At 50.8% G+C, this 16,118-nt stretch overlaps 1 protein-coding gene and 2 pseudogenes across 1 annotated transcript; 2 read left to right on the forward strand and 1 right to left on the reverse strand.

Moving 5' to 3' along the window:
- Nucleotides 1–557: 557 nt before the first annotated feature.
- Kdelr1 (KDEL endoplasmic reticulum protein retention receptor 1) lies at nucleotides 558–13,005 on the reverse strand. Its single transcript, XM_021168307.2, has 5 exons — nucleotides 12,712–13,005; nucleotides 11,956–12,056; nucleotides 11,614–11,772; nucleotides 2,292–2,544; nucleotides 558–1,313 (listed from the first exon to the last, which is right to left on the reverse strand). The coding sequence occupies exons 1-5, from the start codon at nucleotides 12,800–12,802 to the stop codon at nucleotides 1,279–1,281; spliced, it is 639 nt and encodes a 212-aa protein (XP_021023966.1). The 5' UTR covers nucleotides 12,803–13,005; the 3' UTR covers nucleotides 558–1,278.
- LOC110298825 (large ribosomal subunit protein eL36 pseudogene) lies at nucleotides 6,641–6,959 on the forward strand (annotated as a pseudogene).
- Nucleotides 10,189–10,267, forward strand: LOC147003259 (U4 spliceosomal RNA; annotated as a pseudogene).
- Nucleotides 13,006–16,118: the final 3,113 nt, after the last annotated feature.

The raw sequence follows: 16,118 nt of genomic DNA on the forward strand, positions 1-16,118 counted from the left end.
AGTATCAAATGCCAGGTTTGGAGTATGACTGGATTGGTGGCCCAACCATTAAGTGCACTCATTGACTGCTCTTGCAGAGGACCTGAGTTCAATTCCCAGCACCTATATAACAGCTCACAACTGTCTTAACTTGAGTTCCGGGGGATCTGACAGCCACTCCTGGCCTCCGTGGGCACCAGGCACACAAATAGTACACATACATGCTTGCAGGCAAAATACTCATACACATAAAACAATTTTTTGTGAATGACAGTTGTGGGAAGGATGGGGGCTGTCCCATCCACGGGCTAGGATATGCATTGGTCTTCAAGGTCCTCTGAGCTGCTCAGGTCTGGATAGCCATCAGGTAAGTAAGTTTCTATCCCAAACAAAGAATCTGTCTCCCAACCTCGTCCCTGCAGAACCTCAAGGCATCAAGGATCCCTGGAGAGTCCTGGGAACCCCATTTCTCATCTTCCTGCTCCTTTCAGATTGCTGATTATCCCCAGAAGGTCCATGATGCAAAAGTAGAACGGGCTTGATACTAACCAAAGCGGGCAGGGAACAACAAAGAGAAGGACAGGTTTCTTGGTTTATTTCAAGAGAACAAAGAATCAGCCATCAAATTCTGTACAAAAACATGGTGTTAGAGTGTAGTCTGGGTCACCACCTGGGTCAGCCAGCCTCTTTCCCTTGCCTAAGCCCATAGCTTCCCCTAATTTATCAAAAACAGGACAACCCTCCCCTCCCCCACCCCACACACAAAAAGCTAACAAATTCTGGGGAAGAAAAAAAAAATCATGAAAACTTAGGAGACCCTCCTTAACTTTCTTCCTTCTTACCACCAATCCAGGAACATGTAAGGAGCATCGCTGTCACAGCCAAGGTGGGCAGGCAGATATTGGCAGACGTAGTGTTTGGCAACCATGGGGCTGGGGTAGGATCTTGGAGAGGGGAATCGACCTCCCCTGGCCCTGATCCAGAGAACACTCAAAACACAGTTTATAAAAAATCAGGGCCAGGTAGAAGAGAAAAAAGTCATCAGAATCAAAAACTAAATAGTGGAAAGATTTGTTTTTGTTTTTCTTCTCTAAAAGGCAAAAGGCTACAAACAGCTAGGGTCCTGAGCTCCCCAGGAGCAGGGTCCTCCATAGACCCCAAAACCCAGCTGGAGGGGTGGGGAGCCAGGAGAGGCGAGCTCTTTATAAAGTCAGCTCTGGATGGAAGGCTCTCGGTCTCCAGCAGCCTTCCTCTGCCTCCTGCCCTGCCCTGCCTCAGAGAAGGCTGGTGAGACCAGGGTTATGCCGGCAAGCTCAGCTTCTTCCCCTTCAGGACTGTGGAGAGAGAGACAAGGTAGGCCTTACCTACCACTCTACAGAGGAGCACCTCCCACCCCGAGCATAGGGCCCCTGGGAGCTGTACGAGGAGAGGGAAGCCCCAGAACTCTGCATCCTGAACTACTGGGTTGGGTCTAGATCAACCAGAGGTGGAACAAGAATCGTGACGTTGTCACAAGGCCTGAGCAGAGGCGGCCACGAGCATGCTTTGTTTTCAGTAGTGCTGACTAGAAACCTGAATCACTACAGAAAGGGGCAGCCAGACTGGTAGGGTTGACTAGACGAAGACTACCTACCCTTTCCAAAGTTCTAAGCCTTAATTCTCAGGCCTGGGAACAACTTGAACTCCAAACTGTTGTCTTGATTGTCCCAGACTCTGTGTTTTTGTGATGCTTAGGCTAGCATGAAACTCAACACAATCCTGCCTTAGCCTCCATGGTGCTGGCATCACGGACCTGGCATTATTGTGCCTTCACAGACTGATTCCTGGTCTTTAGGTTTTTGCTTAAACATGGTGTTAAGATGCCCATAGGCCCTGGTTAAGACTCATCACCCCACGAATGCACGCCTGCCTTCAGCCAGTCAGTGTTCCTCGCATGGCCAGAGCTTTCCCTTACAGCTCATGTGCCACCTTCCTCAGTAGGATCTCAGGAAGAATGGGCCTCGACTACGTTCCCACCACAGCTGAGCCCTACACACAGATACTCCAAAGTTCACACAACGTGACTTAATGAACTTTCGGCAGAGCCCCTGCTTAGCCTGGTCTCCACTTGTGGTAATCCAGCCTGAGAGTCAAAACTTGAGCCTCAGGGAGGCAGGGTTTAGAGTCTAAATAGGGGATGGTGGAACCCCAGAAGCCAGGAAAGGAAGCCCCATTCCTTAAGTGATATGTAAGAATAAACAGACCCTGGGCCCATGGAATACAGGAGTGGGGAGAGAGCAGACCCCTTCCAGCCAGCCCTGCATCCCAGCTACCTTTGGTGATATAGAGGTAGAAGAAATCGCAGTAGAGGACTGTCTGGACCAGGCCAGCAACGATGGCGATGAGGTCAAAGAAGCCCTCGAAGTGGTAGCGCCAGATCCAGTTGAAGAGATAGAGTGTACGGTAGACACCCAGTGCAAACAGGTAATGGCTGGTGATGGTCTCCGCCTCACCCGTCTTGCTCACCATGAACAACTGTGGCAAGATAGCCACTGACTCCAGGTAGATGGAGAAGGTCCAGAGGATCTGCAGAGGTAAGAGACAGGATGAGGCACTGTCAGCATCACAGAACAAGCACTATGAAGGGACCCTAGCACCCGAGATGTGCCCCATCCTAGTGATCCCACACTGGAACCAGACCATCGTTCTATTCTCACCACAGCCCTCTAACTAAAGCCTGAGACGGTCAGACCCTTTCCCAAGACCACAAAGTCACAAGCAGCGGAGCTGGAGACTTGACTGGAGCCCAAGCTCATGTACACTCTTCATCTCCTGAGAGCAAAGACACCCAACTCCACCCCCTCGTCCTGTCTCTACAACGGGAGGCAGAGGCAGGTGGATCTACAGAGTGGGAAAGCCAAGGCTACACAAATACCTCCCCCCAAGAAACACAGTTATTCCCTTGCTTACAATTCCTTGGTGACTTGTTACTACTCAGAATAAAATCTAGACTCCAGACCTTTCCCTCTCTGGGCAGCAGAGACCAAGTCCCTCCTGCCACTGGGCCTCTGTACTTGCTCTTCCCCGGCATATCCTCCCACTGAGCCCTTCCAACCTCAGCAGCCAGTCACTTCCTGGAAAGGGCCCACCTTGTGCATTCTTCCTCCAAGACTCATGACAATTTGCCTTTTTGAATTATTTGTTTTATTTACAATTTTTTTAAAATGGGGCTGGAGTGATAGCCTGGTGATTAAGAACACTGGCTGCATATCTAGAGGACCTGGTTTTGGTTCCCAGCACCCACATGGCAGCTTACAACTGTAAGTCCAGTCTCAGGAGATCCAGCACCCTCTTCTGGCCTGTGGGGATGAGGTGCATATGCACTGCACGACATCCGTGCAGGTAAAACACCCACTGTGGTGGTTTGAATACGCCTGGGCCAAGGAGTGGCGTTATTAGCAGGTGTGGCCTGTTGGGGGATGTGTCACTGTGGGGATGGGCTTTGAGACCCTTCTTCCGAGCTGCAGTTGGATCAAGATGTAGAACTCTCAGCTCCTCCCCATCATGCCTGCCTGGACGCTGCTATGCTCTCAGCTTGATAATGGACTGAACCTCTGAAGCTGTAAGCCAGCCACAAATAAATGCTGTCTTTATAAGAGTTGCCTTAGTCATGGTTCACAGCGGTAAAACCCTAACTAAGAAAGACGTTGGCACCAGGGACTGAGATATTTCTGAGATAGGCCTGAGCAGGCTTTTGTTTGGAGGAATGTGGATTTTAGGACTGTGGATTTGGAAAGCCATGGAATGCTGTAAGTGGGACATAATGGGCCATGCTATTAGGAATACGGAATGCATTGGTGCTGAGGGTGATCTGAATTTTCTTATGACGTTTTGGTGAAGAATTTTCCTTTCTGCCCTTGTCTGAAGAGTCTACCTGAGGCTGAGGTAAAGAGGTTTCAATCAATTGCATTCACAAAGGAAGTGTCTGAAATGCCCTGCATAGACTTGTCCTCTGGTTCTCTATCTTGAAGAGCGTTTTGATCAAGGGTAGCAAGCTTAGAAAGGAAACATCTGAAATGTATGGTTCAAAGAGTAAAGAGGCACAGGAAGTGGAATGGAGCTAAATCCTGTGTTCAAGAATACAAAATGGAATTAAGGGAATGGTGACCTCAGGGCAAGATCCTACCCAGTTAGACTTATGCATGTGCAGTTGTCTGAGAGAGAGTTAAGTCTGTTAGGCATGATTATGACCTCGTTATTGTTTTCATTTGGACATAAAGAGATAGGATTATGTGTCAAATTGACAAGGGATGGATTGTGATGACTATTCTGTTTTCAACTTGATTAAGATCTATAATGAAAAGCTGAGCCGGGCGTGGTGGCGCACGCCTTTAATCCCAGCACTCGGGAGGCAGAGGCAGGCGGATTTCTGAGTTCGAGGCCAGCCTGGTCTACAAAGTGAGTGCCAGGACAGCCAGGGCTATACAGAGAAACCCTGTCTCGAAAAACCTAAAAAAAAAAAAAAAAAAAAAAAAAAAAAAAGAAAAGCTGAGGTCCAGGCAGGGTGGTGCACACCTTTAATGCCAGGAGACAGAGGCAAGCAGACCTCTGAGTTCAAGGTCAGCCTGGTACACAGCAAGTTCCAGGTAAAGAAAAGGTTAAGTCCAGGCAAGCCTTTACCCAGCATTCAGGAGACAGAGCCATTGAGATCTCAAGGTCTACAGAGCAAGTTCCAGGACAGCTTAGATAGTGAGAGAGTCTAAGTGAGAGATGAGAAGAACAGAAAGCTAGTAATAGAATAAGGGCCAGGCTGGAGAGATAGCTCAGCGGTTAAGAGCATTAACTGCTCTTCCAGAGGTCCTGAGATCAATTCCCAGCAACCACATGGTTGTTCACAACCATCTATAATGGGATCTGATGCCCTCTTCTGGTGTGTCTGATGACAGCAACAGTGTACTCATATACATAAAATAAATAAATAATTATTTTTAAAACAACAAAAAACAAAACAAAAAAAAAAAAGAATAAGCAGGCCAATGTTTCAGCTCCAGCAAGCAGCAGAACTCAACAGCTTTGGCCATGTGGCTCTGGCTTTAGAGTGAAAAATAGAAGGGACTACTGGGACAATTGATGCTGGTTAGCTGGAGCTAAGGAATTAGTGGTGATTAAGAAGAGACCAGCATCACTGAGGTGAAATCTTCTGGGAAGTGTTTTCTGAGAGCACAAAGAAGCTGTGTTCCAGAGGCAGCCAAGGTTGTACCTTGTGCTGGTAGCTAGACTTGGTAATGTGTAAGAGTCACCCAGGTGGTGCTAGTTTTGAAGGCATGAAGGGGTCATGAAGAGCAGCTAAGGCTTGGCACTGTGAGAGGCCATGAAAGGTAATTGGTGAAAGGTGGTCTCAGCTGCAGTTGACAGCCCAGGACTGAAGGGGTCATGCAAAGGCATTGAGGCTTGGCACCATGAAGAGAGCCTATGAGAGGCTATTGGTGAAGCCTAGTTACAGCAGAAGACCCCAGTGTATTGGAGATGTCAGCACCATGGGATGATCACCAAGCACAGCAGCAGCAGTAGAGTGGAGTCCACCAGAGCCTACAGTGCTACAGAAGTCAGAGCTGGAGATGTGACCCAAGCCCTTTGGAGGAGCTCAGAAGATCATGTGGGGATCCCAGACATTGGAACACAAACTGCCAAGTTGAAGTTGCCTTGGAGACCCCAAGATTTTGAGATGTCAGAGAATACCTTCTGAGGAAAGCTGCTAACAGGGAGTGTAACCAGCCAAAGACAGAGTAGTTTTTTGCAGTCGACAAAGATGAAAGGAGTTGGAGATCTGAAGAGTGCTTTGACATCAGACATGGAGACGCAGAGTTTGGAGTTTGACCAGCTGGCTTTTTTTTTGGTCTTGCTTCAGTCTAGTATTTCCTCACTATGACATTTTGGAGTAGTAATATATATCCTGTGATGTTGGAGGTATGTGATCTGCTTTTTAATTTTGATTTTATAGGGGATTATAGTTAAGTGATTGGATGAGTCTCAGAAGAGACTTTGAACTTTTAATATTGTTGAGACTGTTATATAGAGTATGGGACTTTTGAAGTTGGATAAATATATTTTGCATTACACTATGGCTAGGCATGGCCCCCATAGACTCTTATGTTTTAACTGACTATGGGGCCAGGGAGTGGAATGTAGTGGTTTGAATGTACTAGGCCAACTATTAGGAGGTAGCAACTACTAGGAAGTGTGGCCTTGTTGGAGAAAGTTTATCACTGTAAGGGTGGCCTTTGAGACCCTCCTCCTAGCTGCGTGGGAGACAGTCCTCTCCTGGCTGCAGTTGGATCAAGACATAAAACTCGAGCCGGGTGTGGTGGCGCACTCCTTTAATCCCAGCACTCCGGAGGCAGAGGCAGGCGGATTTCTGAGTTCGAGGCCAGCCTGGTCTACAAAGTGAGTTCCAGGACAGCCAGGGCTATACAGAGAAACCCTGTCTCGAAACACTCCCCCCCCCCCCCGCCCAAAAAAAAAAAAAGACATAGAACTCTTAGCTACTTTCTAACACCAAGCTTCCTGCCTTGATGATAAAGGACTGAACCTCAGAAGCTGTAAGCCAGCCTCAATGAAATGTTTGTCCTTTATAAGATTTGACTTGAGCTTCCTGTCCCGGCCGCCATCGGAGAGCAGCAGCATGGCTCTGCGCTACCCCATGGCCGTGGGCCTCAACAAGGGCCACAAGGTGACGGAAAAACGTCAGCAAGTGGAGACACAGCCTGTGATGCGGGCGCCTCACCAAACACACCAAGTTCGTGTGGGACATGATCCGGGAGGTGTGCGGCTTCGCGCCCTACGAGCGGCGAGCCATGGAGTTGCTCAAAGTGTCCAAGGACAAGCGCGCACTCAAGTTCGTCAAGAAGAGGGTGGGCACGCACAACCACACCAAGAGAAAGCGGGAGGAGCTGAGCAACGCGCTGGCAGCCATGAGGAAGGCAGCAGCCGAGAAGGATTGATAACCCTCCCCCAATAAAAGATGTTCCTACAAAAAAAAAAAAAAAAAAAGAGTTGACTTGGGCCGGCCGGGCAGTGGTGGCGTACACCTTTAATCCCAGCACTTGGGTGGCAGAGGCAGAGGCAGGCGGATCGCTGAGTTTGAGGCGAGCCTGGTTTATAAAGTGAGTTCCAGGACAGCCAGGGCTACACAGAAAAACCCTATCTCAAAAAAAAAAAAAGGGAGAGAGAGAGATAGAAAGAGAGTGAGTTGACTTGGTCATGGTGTCTCTTCACAACAATAAAAACTCGAAGGCACCTATACACATAAAAATGTTTAAGAAAACATTTATGTGCATGTACGTTTAGCTTGCATATGTATCTGTGCACCACATGGTACCTGCAGAGACCAGAAGAGAAAGAACATCAGATCCCCAGGAAGACTTCCAGCCACTATGTGGGTGCTGGGAATCTAACCCCAGCATTGGAATATCAGCAAATGCTTATAATGACTGAGCCATCTTTCCTGCCCTATTTACATGTATGTGTGTGTGCACCAGAGTCTATGTATGTGTGCCACATGTTCTCAGGACAAGAGCATATCAGATTCCCTGGAACTGAATTTTCAGGCAGTTGTTAGCCACTATGTGCTGGGAGCTGAAGCCAACCAAGTCTTCTACAAAAATCAGCTCGTGAAGTGGCGCCTGCCTTTAATCCCAGCACGAGGGAAGTAGAACTCTCTACATTTGAGGTCAGCCTAGTCTACAGAGCGAATTGCATTGACAGCCAGGGCTACACAGAGAGACCTTGTCTTGAAAACCCACCAAACCCAAAACAGGTCAATCAAAATCAACCACTGAACCACCTCTCCTACACCCTTGTTTTGTTTGGGGGGCTTTGTTTTATGTTGTTTGAGACAAGGTATTGCTACATAGCATGGCTGGCCTGGAATTCACAGAGAGAGCCTCCAGCTTCTCAAGTGCTGGGGTTAAAGGCGTGGTCTACCAAACTTGGACTCTTGCTTTACTTTTTGAAAGAGGATTTTTTTTTTTTTTTTGGCTTTTCGAGACAGGGTTTCCCTGTGTAGCCCTGACTGTCCTGGAACTCACTCTGTAGACAGGCTAGCCTAGAACTCAGAAATCTGCCTGCCTCTGCCTCCCGAGTGCTGGGATTAAAGGCGTGTGCCATATAATCTGGGCTGTCGTGGAGCCCACTACATAGCCCAGGCCGGCACTGTACCCAGGAACCTGCTGTTATCACTACATGCCAGTTAGTCCACTGCACATGGCACGCCATCCTGTCATGGCTCCTTTCTGTGACTCCTATGAGGCCTGGAACCTGTGTCTTGTTCACCCCAGGGTCCTCAGCACCAGACACAGCTCCTGAACAGGGGAAGTAATGAGCCACCTAGGGTGAGTAGCTATGAAGGATGCCCATGTACAGCATAAGCCACCCTTAAGGGAGCACGGACAGCCACCTTGGTGACCAGGTCATCACAGCCTCTGTGACAGCCTGCTCTCTGAAAGTCCCACCTGGGTTACACAATCGATCAGCAGCATACCCGAAACCTCCCCTCTGAGAACACTGTCGGCGGCAGCTGTGGCTTCTCCCCACATGTTTTGGTTTAAAGGAAGGAACTGAGAAAGACAGAACATGCTGGTAACAACCCAGCAACCTCTCTTACACCATGGACACTAACTGGCTCCAGCCGTAATATTTCAAGGTGGGTCCAGCTATAATCCTCAGTACACATATGAGCAAACTAGGGCCCAAGGACTAAGAGCCCACTCCCAGCATCAGGACGCCAGGCCTATGACTATCCGGACTCCTCCAGGCAGCCTTTCAAGAAATAGACCCATTAGGTTGACCAGCACTCAGCTCTCATCCCTGGAGGACCCTGGGGGACTGAAGCACAGCGCGTGCGCACACACACACACACACACACACACACACACACAGAGGCCTATTGCACTTTAACTTTTTGATATCTCAATTATTTTTTAATTTTTTTTAGATTTACTTCATGTGTGCTACTGTGATTTTTTTCCCCTTTATTTTGTGTGTATGTATGAGAAAGAGAGACTGACAGACAGACACTGACTCACAGGCCAGGCTGTCCTTGAACCCAAAGACCCACCTGCCTCTGCCTCCTGAGTGCTGGGTCAGCTACAGTTTTTAAGTTAATGTGTATGAATGTTATGGTCACTTCCGGTGCCTCGGAGGTCAGGAAAGGGCTCCCCTGGACCTGGAGCGAGATGACTGGGTATTCGAATATGTATGTGTGTGTTAAAAACTGAACTACATGCTTCTGAAATGCTCTTAATCATTTCTCTCCAGACCCATGAATTTAAGATCTGCTTTTATTTTTATTTATGTGTATGTCTGTATAAGTGAATGCCACATATATACTGGGTGCCTGTGAAGGACAGAAAGAAAGCACAGGACCCCTGGACCTAAAGTGACCAAACTCTGCAGGGACGACTCTTAACTGCTGAGCTGTCTCTAGCCCTGAATCTGAACTTTATTTTGTTTTATTTGTTTTTATTATTAATCATTCATTCATTCATTTTGGGGGACAGGGCCTCACTGTGTATTCTTGGCTGAGATCTACTTGCTTCTGCCCCAGTTTAAAGACAGGCACTCGGAGAGCTATGGTGGTACAGGCTTGTAATCCTCCCAGCTCTTGGGAGGCTAAAGCAAGAGTATTGGTTTTAACTGATGGCTATTCTGGCCTACACAGCAGAATCATGTCTTAAAAGTTATTTTCCGGCTGGGCGTGGTGGCGCACGCCTTTAATCCCAGCACTCAGGAGGCAGAGGCAGGTGGATTTCTGAGTTCGAGGCCAGCCTGGTCTACAAAGTGAGTTCCAGGACAGCCAGGGCTACACAGAGAAACCCTGTCTCGAAAAAAACAAACAAACAAAAAAGTTATTTTCCCCTCTTAGAGTGCACTATTTACTAGCATAGACTCAGAGAACAGAAGACAAACAGAAGACAGTCACCCTCTCTGCCTATCCCACCTTAGTGAGTCTCCGAACCTGGAAAATGAGTCCAGTAACCCCAAGCTGGCTGCGGTAGGGAATAACTCGACGGTTTAGGTAATGTCTGTGCAGCACAGTGGTAGTGGCACATTTGCAGTCAGGGTCTAGCTGGGCTCCCAGCACGACAGCCACCCTCCCTCTGCTGGCTGCTTCAGGGGCCCATGGGCCTAGGCTGACTTTAGCCTGCACAGTGCTTTTACTCACACATTTTGAGCTTTGCACAGTGGGAGTATCATAGTCAATGAAGTTTATCTAAGGTGTAATTATTGCTAATTGAAAACTTTTCTCCTGGTCTGGTCTACAGAGCAGACAGAGCTACAGAGAAATCTCATCTCAAAAACAACCAAAAAAGAAAAAAAAATTTTTTTTTCCAAATACCCCACCATGACAATCGGTGACTTAATAAGAGGTAAAGAAAAAGAAATGTATCTTGAATATGTAGCTAAAACATTAAAGCTAGATCTTGTCCGAGGACTCCCAAACTTCAACTTCTGCTGAAAACCTCAGCCTGTCTGACCACGCAGGGGTGGCTCCCTGTAAGATGGGAGTGGGCTGCAAAGGGAAGGAGCTCCAGCTAATGACTCCCATGAGGCATGAGTTGAACACATACAGACCCAACCAAAACACCAAAGGGTTAAAAATCACAACAGCCACCACCTGGAGGTGGAAGTACCATAGAGACTAGCCAGGCCCTCAAATGCTAACCAGTCCTTTCCCATCTCAAGCCAGACCACTTCAAACACATTAACCTCCCATCACAGCTGAGAGGGCTGGAGCGCTCAGTGGTGCACAGGGCCTAGGCTCCATCCTGCACCTTACAGAAGGATGCTAAGAGGCAGGGACTGACTTCCTCTTGTCCTTTTGGTTGTGTGTCCTTTTAGCCATCTCTCTATCCCCTCGTTTCCCCATTTTACAAAAAGCCCAGGTGTACACTGGTTCATAGTCCCACCACTGTCCAGCTGAAGAAGCAAGCTTCCAGTCCCTGTACCTCAGCTCCAGAGCCTCTGCATATAACCAACAGGCAACCCTGAACCCAGTGACCCTCTCATGACCATTTTACAATGGGGAAACTGAGGCAAAGAAAAGACAAGTCACAGGCTGAAGTCATTATAGTAGAAATAGGGGCTCCCAATCAGGGGAGATGACAGACAGCTATAATCCAAGCAATGAAGCAAGAGGATTGTAAGTTCTAGGCCAGCCCCTATCTTAGAAAACCACTAATTGACAGTGCCCTGAGAAGAAAGCACCGGCCTCCCATGCACAAGACCCTAGACTCTATCTCCAACACTTCCTGGGAGGAAAAAAAAAAACAACTAAAAATAGGATGTGGAACTGGGATTTAAATTCACGTGGCCCCACCGCAGAGCTCTGCTTGCCATTCCTAACCCTCATCAGCCCAGTTCTTGCTGGACTAGGTGCCCCTGGACATTCAGACGACTTAAGGGGTGCCACTCTATATGCCAGGTACATTAACTGCTCAGAGCAGCACATGGGATGTTGGGTTGTGACTGTGTTCACAGTGTCTGCAACCACGAACCTAGGCCTTAGCAAGCTGTGTAGAGGAAGACACCTGACAGGGCCTGCTGTCAGATACTCTGCCCCTACCCAACCACCACACAGGCCCAGCAGAAACCTACCTCCAAAGGGGTGAAGTCATGGTTGACCAGGAAAGCCAAAATAGCAGTAGGAACGACGAGGAACTCCACCCGGAAAGTGTCGTGGTTGCCATCATAAGTAGCTTTGAACTTGCTGTAGATCATCCACACCGTGGTAAAGGAACAAGCTATGTAGACCACCTGATAAGAGGGTAACAGGGCACCTCAGCTCACAGGTAGGGCCTCAGGTCACCGTGAGGGAGAGAGAAATCATGTTCCCAGGCCACCTCCCTCAGACCATATGTCTAGGCCCAAGCCTCTTTGGTGACTCCTCCCTGATCCCTGGCCTGGAACCCTGCCACAGGGGGCTGACTGCAACTCTACCTTCATGCAGGTGTTGTAGAGTGAAATGTAGTTGGTGAACAGGTCCAGATATCGGGCAGTGAACACCACAGCAAACAGGACTTGGCTCTTCCCTGAAATGCCTGGTTGAGACAGAGAATGAAGGGCAGGGTGGAGGGAGCTGGAGGTGGGCTACTTGGGCAATAATAAACTAACATGCAGCGCCTGGGCCAGCGGGCTGGAGCTCTAGACCACAGCGATTCCCCAAGGCCTTTAAGCCTGAGCTCGGCCCTTTCCCACCATCCACAGGCAGGGGGCAGCCGGCTCCAAAAATACTACAGACCGAGGCTCTATCCCAGGCTAGGCCTCGCCGGTCCTTCTGTCTCACTCAGGTCCCCCTGACAGTCTAGACCTACACTGGGACCTAGGGAGAGCCCTGCCTGACTTCAGCCTCCCAGTCGGTCACCTTTCTCCCGCTCCCTTCCTGGCCTTCCACAGTCCACGTCACCAACTCCCAGCCACCTCCCCGCCTGCCATGGCTCCTGGTTCCCAGCCCCGGAACACCCAGAGCTGTCCCAAAGGGTGCTGCAGAAGGTTGAACTGAGCGCCCGAAGCCACCCCCACCAAACTATGTGTACCCCTTTAGTCTAGGGAAAGGAGCTGACCCCTGGTGACCCTAGAACTAGAAAAGTGATCCCCAGCAGGCAGTCCGGGAGGACTCTGACCTGCCGAGCTCCAGCCTTCCCGGTGCCCCAGAGCGGCCCGCTCCCGCCCCCTCTCCGCGGGGGGGCCTCTCACCCGCACACGATCGGGACTTCCAGATTTTGAGCAGTAACAAGATGATAGCTAGGAGGTGGGAGAGGTCTCCCAGGAATCGGAAGAGGTTCATGACTGGGGGACTCGGGCAGGGTTGAGCTGGGGGGGAGGCTGGCCGGCCGGGCTGCCCCGGAGCTGCGGTGCTGCTGGGTTGAGGGCGGGAGAGAAGCCCTTCGGTAGCTCAGCTCCGGGGAAGGGGCTCTGGAAGGTGAGCCGAGGCCGGAGCTGGTGGTAAAGCTGGCTCGGAGAAAAGGGAGGAGGGCCGAGGTGGGAAGGGAGGAGTCTGAGCTGTAGCGCCACCCCAAGGGCGGGTTGACTGTCTGGCGCCCTCTGGCGCCTGCCACCTGCTTTGCAGAGTCGTAACGAATAAGCCTACTAACTGATGGAAGGGTCTTTAGGGTCCCACATTCCCAGGTGCCTTCTCTTTAGTAAGGAACTGTAGAGAGTTCGTCTAACCTCTGCCCTTAAGCAGGAATCCTGAAGTTTGAGTTCTGAATCTAAAGATCCTAGTGCTGCGTTGGGTGATGGTGCAGCCTGTAATCTTAGTACTGGGAGGATGAAGCAGAGGGACCCCCTAGTTCCAGGCCTAGGGCTCCACATTGACAGTCTATTCCTGCACAAATTATTAACACTAATAGTAACAACAACAAGAATCCTGAAGATTAAGAGGGTAGACTTCTGGCCGGGCGTGGTGGCGCACGCCTTTAATCCCAGCACTCGGGAGGCAGAGGCAGGCGGATTTCTGAGTTCGAGGCCAGCCTGGTCTACAAAGTGAGTTCCAGGACAGCCAGAGCTATACAGAGAAACCCTGTCTCGAAAAACCAAAAAAAAAAAAAAAAAAAAAAAAAGAGGGTAGACTTCTGGCTTTGTCTGTGATCTCTAGTCCCAATTCAGTTAGAAAACCCAGGACCCACTGCCACACACTCGGGGATCCAGACTGAGCCTACCGCCTCTACAATCCTATCCCCAACAATTACTTTATTGCTCAACATTCTGACCTGGAAATCTACACCCATAACTCCATCCTCCTTCTAAGACCCAAAATGTCAGGTCCTGGCTCTTTCAGAAACTGTCATGGCCCATGTCCTCCGAGATCTTAGGGCACGAGAAGCAGGGCTCCAATCGACTGCTACAGCCTAGGTCCCAGCGCCTCTACACATTCATATTCTCCCTCTCTTTTCCCCTCCTCCACCTCTCTTTCTCCACCTCCAGCTTCCAATATCAGGGACCCGGGAATCCTGAAGCACACTCCTCCCAATGTTACAGATACTAAGGACTGTTCTACCAGAGGCAAGATGGACAGGTGACTTTATGGGACCTCAGAACCTCAAAAGTAGGGTTATGGTTTAGGATTACTGTGTCTGTGACAAAGGAAGCAGTTTTCCTCCAGGGAATTGTGTACTCACAGCTATGAGAGACTGGTCCCTCACTGATCAAGTGGTCCCTCAGTGAGGAACTTGCTCAAGATCTGGCCCCCAGGTATGACCGAGAAGGACTAAGGGAGAATCTGTAGTCTGCGAAAGGAGGGCTGTTATCTAAATTCCTGCTTCTGAGAGAACAGGGCCAGGCATTGGACCCTAAATCTGAAACAGAAGATCCACAACTTGGAATCCAAGGATTCTGGACCCCTGGTTTGGAGAGAGGATGGCTGGGATCTAACCCCTAGGTCACAGAAAATGGTGCCAGAGTCTGGCCACCTAGGCCTGAGAGAAGAGGGCCGAGTATGGACATCTAGGTCTGAGGGAGGAGGGGACTGGGAGCCTAGCCCCATAGGTTTAAGGGGAGGGCTACAGTCTGAGGTAGGAGAACTGGGATCCAGCCCCATCAGTCTAAGGGGAAGAACTAGGGTCTAGTCCCTTGGGTATGAGGGAGGTGAGCTGGCATCTGGACAACTGGGTCCAAGGGATAAGGGACTTGGAGTCTAGACTCCTGGCTCCAAGAGAGACAGCATGCATCCTGTCTCTGCAGCCATAAAATTCACAGGATGGCTCTTAGTATGGCGGGTGCTGAAGTGCAGAAGAGGGAAGGGGCAAGTGACAGTGACCCCCCAGCCCTCTCTCTAGGTCTCAAACTGTCTGTACCAGGTGGTGTCCTTGTCCATCTACCTCTGCTTCCTCCCATTTCCTCGCAGCCCCTCAGTCCCATGAGGAAAACAGAGACTTTGAAATGGGGTAAGGGCTGGCCCCCTCCCTCAGACCTAATGGGAAGAGGGGTCCCTAGGGAAGCGTGAGGGGGGCAGCTGTGGGTCTCCTGGCAGGGAGGGACGGGGACTGAATGTTAATCGCATCCTGAGTGAGTGTGCGGGAACAGCGAGTGTGCGAGTCCCTCCCGCTCTGGCTCCTGCAAGCCGTGGCCGCTGCCGCCGTTGCCACCAGCCACCCTCCGCCTGCGCCCACAGCCTCCTCGGCCAGCAGCGCCCTGTTGAGGGGTACCAGCCTGGGTGGGTCCGCCTGGCCCCCAGGGGTCTCTCGTGCTACAGCCATCTGCTAGGTGAGGATGTATGCCTTGGTGTCAGGCTGGCTGGTGGGGGGGGTGTGTCTGTAAGGGCTGCAGCGGCGGTAGCTGAGGGAGGAGGGGTCTGTCTGTCTGGACCGACCCTGAGCCTCCTGCCTGCACCTCACGGGCCCCCGATCGGTTCCCTGAGCCCCCAAACCTGGATGGATGGTGTGCACCTGGGTTCTGTGCCTCCTGCCTGCGTCCAGCGGAGTGTCTGTGTGTCCCCGGATGCCTGTGTCCTCCTGTCTGTCCAAACAGCCACTGAGAACAGCGACAACACGCCCATGTTGGGCCCCTGCGCAAGCGTGTGTGTGTGTGTGTGTGTGTGTGTGTGTCCGGGGGTGTTGAGGGGGAATCCCGGGGAAGTGAGGTTGTGTGTGTGAGCATCTGCATCTGTGTTCCTGCCTGTGCTTGAGAGTGGGGGCACGGGGGGGGGTCTGGAGGTGGCCAAGCAAGGAATGGGCAAGCAGTTCCCCTGATAGGCAGCCTCACGCTCCTTATAAAACATACACACGAGCCACTGGCTTCAGAGGTGACCCAGACAGACAGACAGAGACGAGGGAGGGGGTGCTGAGAGCACAAAGGGGGTGCCAATAAGCTAGGGAGAGGTAATGGGACATGCCAGCCAGGGGAGGAGCCCGAACTGAAGCCAGTAGGGGGGGCACCCCAGGTGGGTGGAGGGGGATCCCCATGGGGTCAGGCCGCAAGAGGACACCCCCGACAGCCTCCGCAATGTCCGGGGCCCAACTTCCAGCGCAACATGTGTAGCCTCATCATTGCCTAGTCTGGTGGCCGCAACCTTGGGAGACAGGGCAGGGCAGGACCAAGAAGAGGAGGGACAGAGCCGGGACAGGCAAAAGGTCCCCGCCACTGCCGCCTGCACTGCTACTGCT

This window comes from Mus caroli, unplaced genomic scaffold (assembly GCF_978045245.1).
Source record: "Mus caroli unplaced genomic scaffold, Mus_caroli_1 scaffold_8, whole genome shotgun sequence".
NCBI lineage: Eukaryota > Metazoa > Chordata > Mammalia > Rodentia > Muridae > Mus > Mus caroli.

Excerpts from the sequence above, each read along its gene's own strand:
- Kdelr1 (XM_021168307.2), bottom strand. The coding sequence starts at position 12,802 with ATGAACCTCTTCCGATTCCTGGGAGACCTCTCCCACCTCCTAGCTATC. Across the intron at positions 12,057-12,711 it reads GAAGTCCCGATCGTGTGCGG|GCATTTCAGGGAAGAGCCAA; the intron begins GTGAGAGGCCCC and ends TGTCTCAACCAG. Across the intron at positions 1,314-2,291 it reads CTACCTCTATATCACCAAAG|TCCTGAAGGGGAAGAAGCTG; the intron begins GTAGCTGGGATG and ends CTCTCTCCACAG.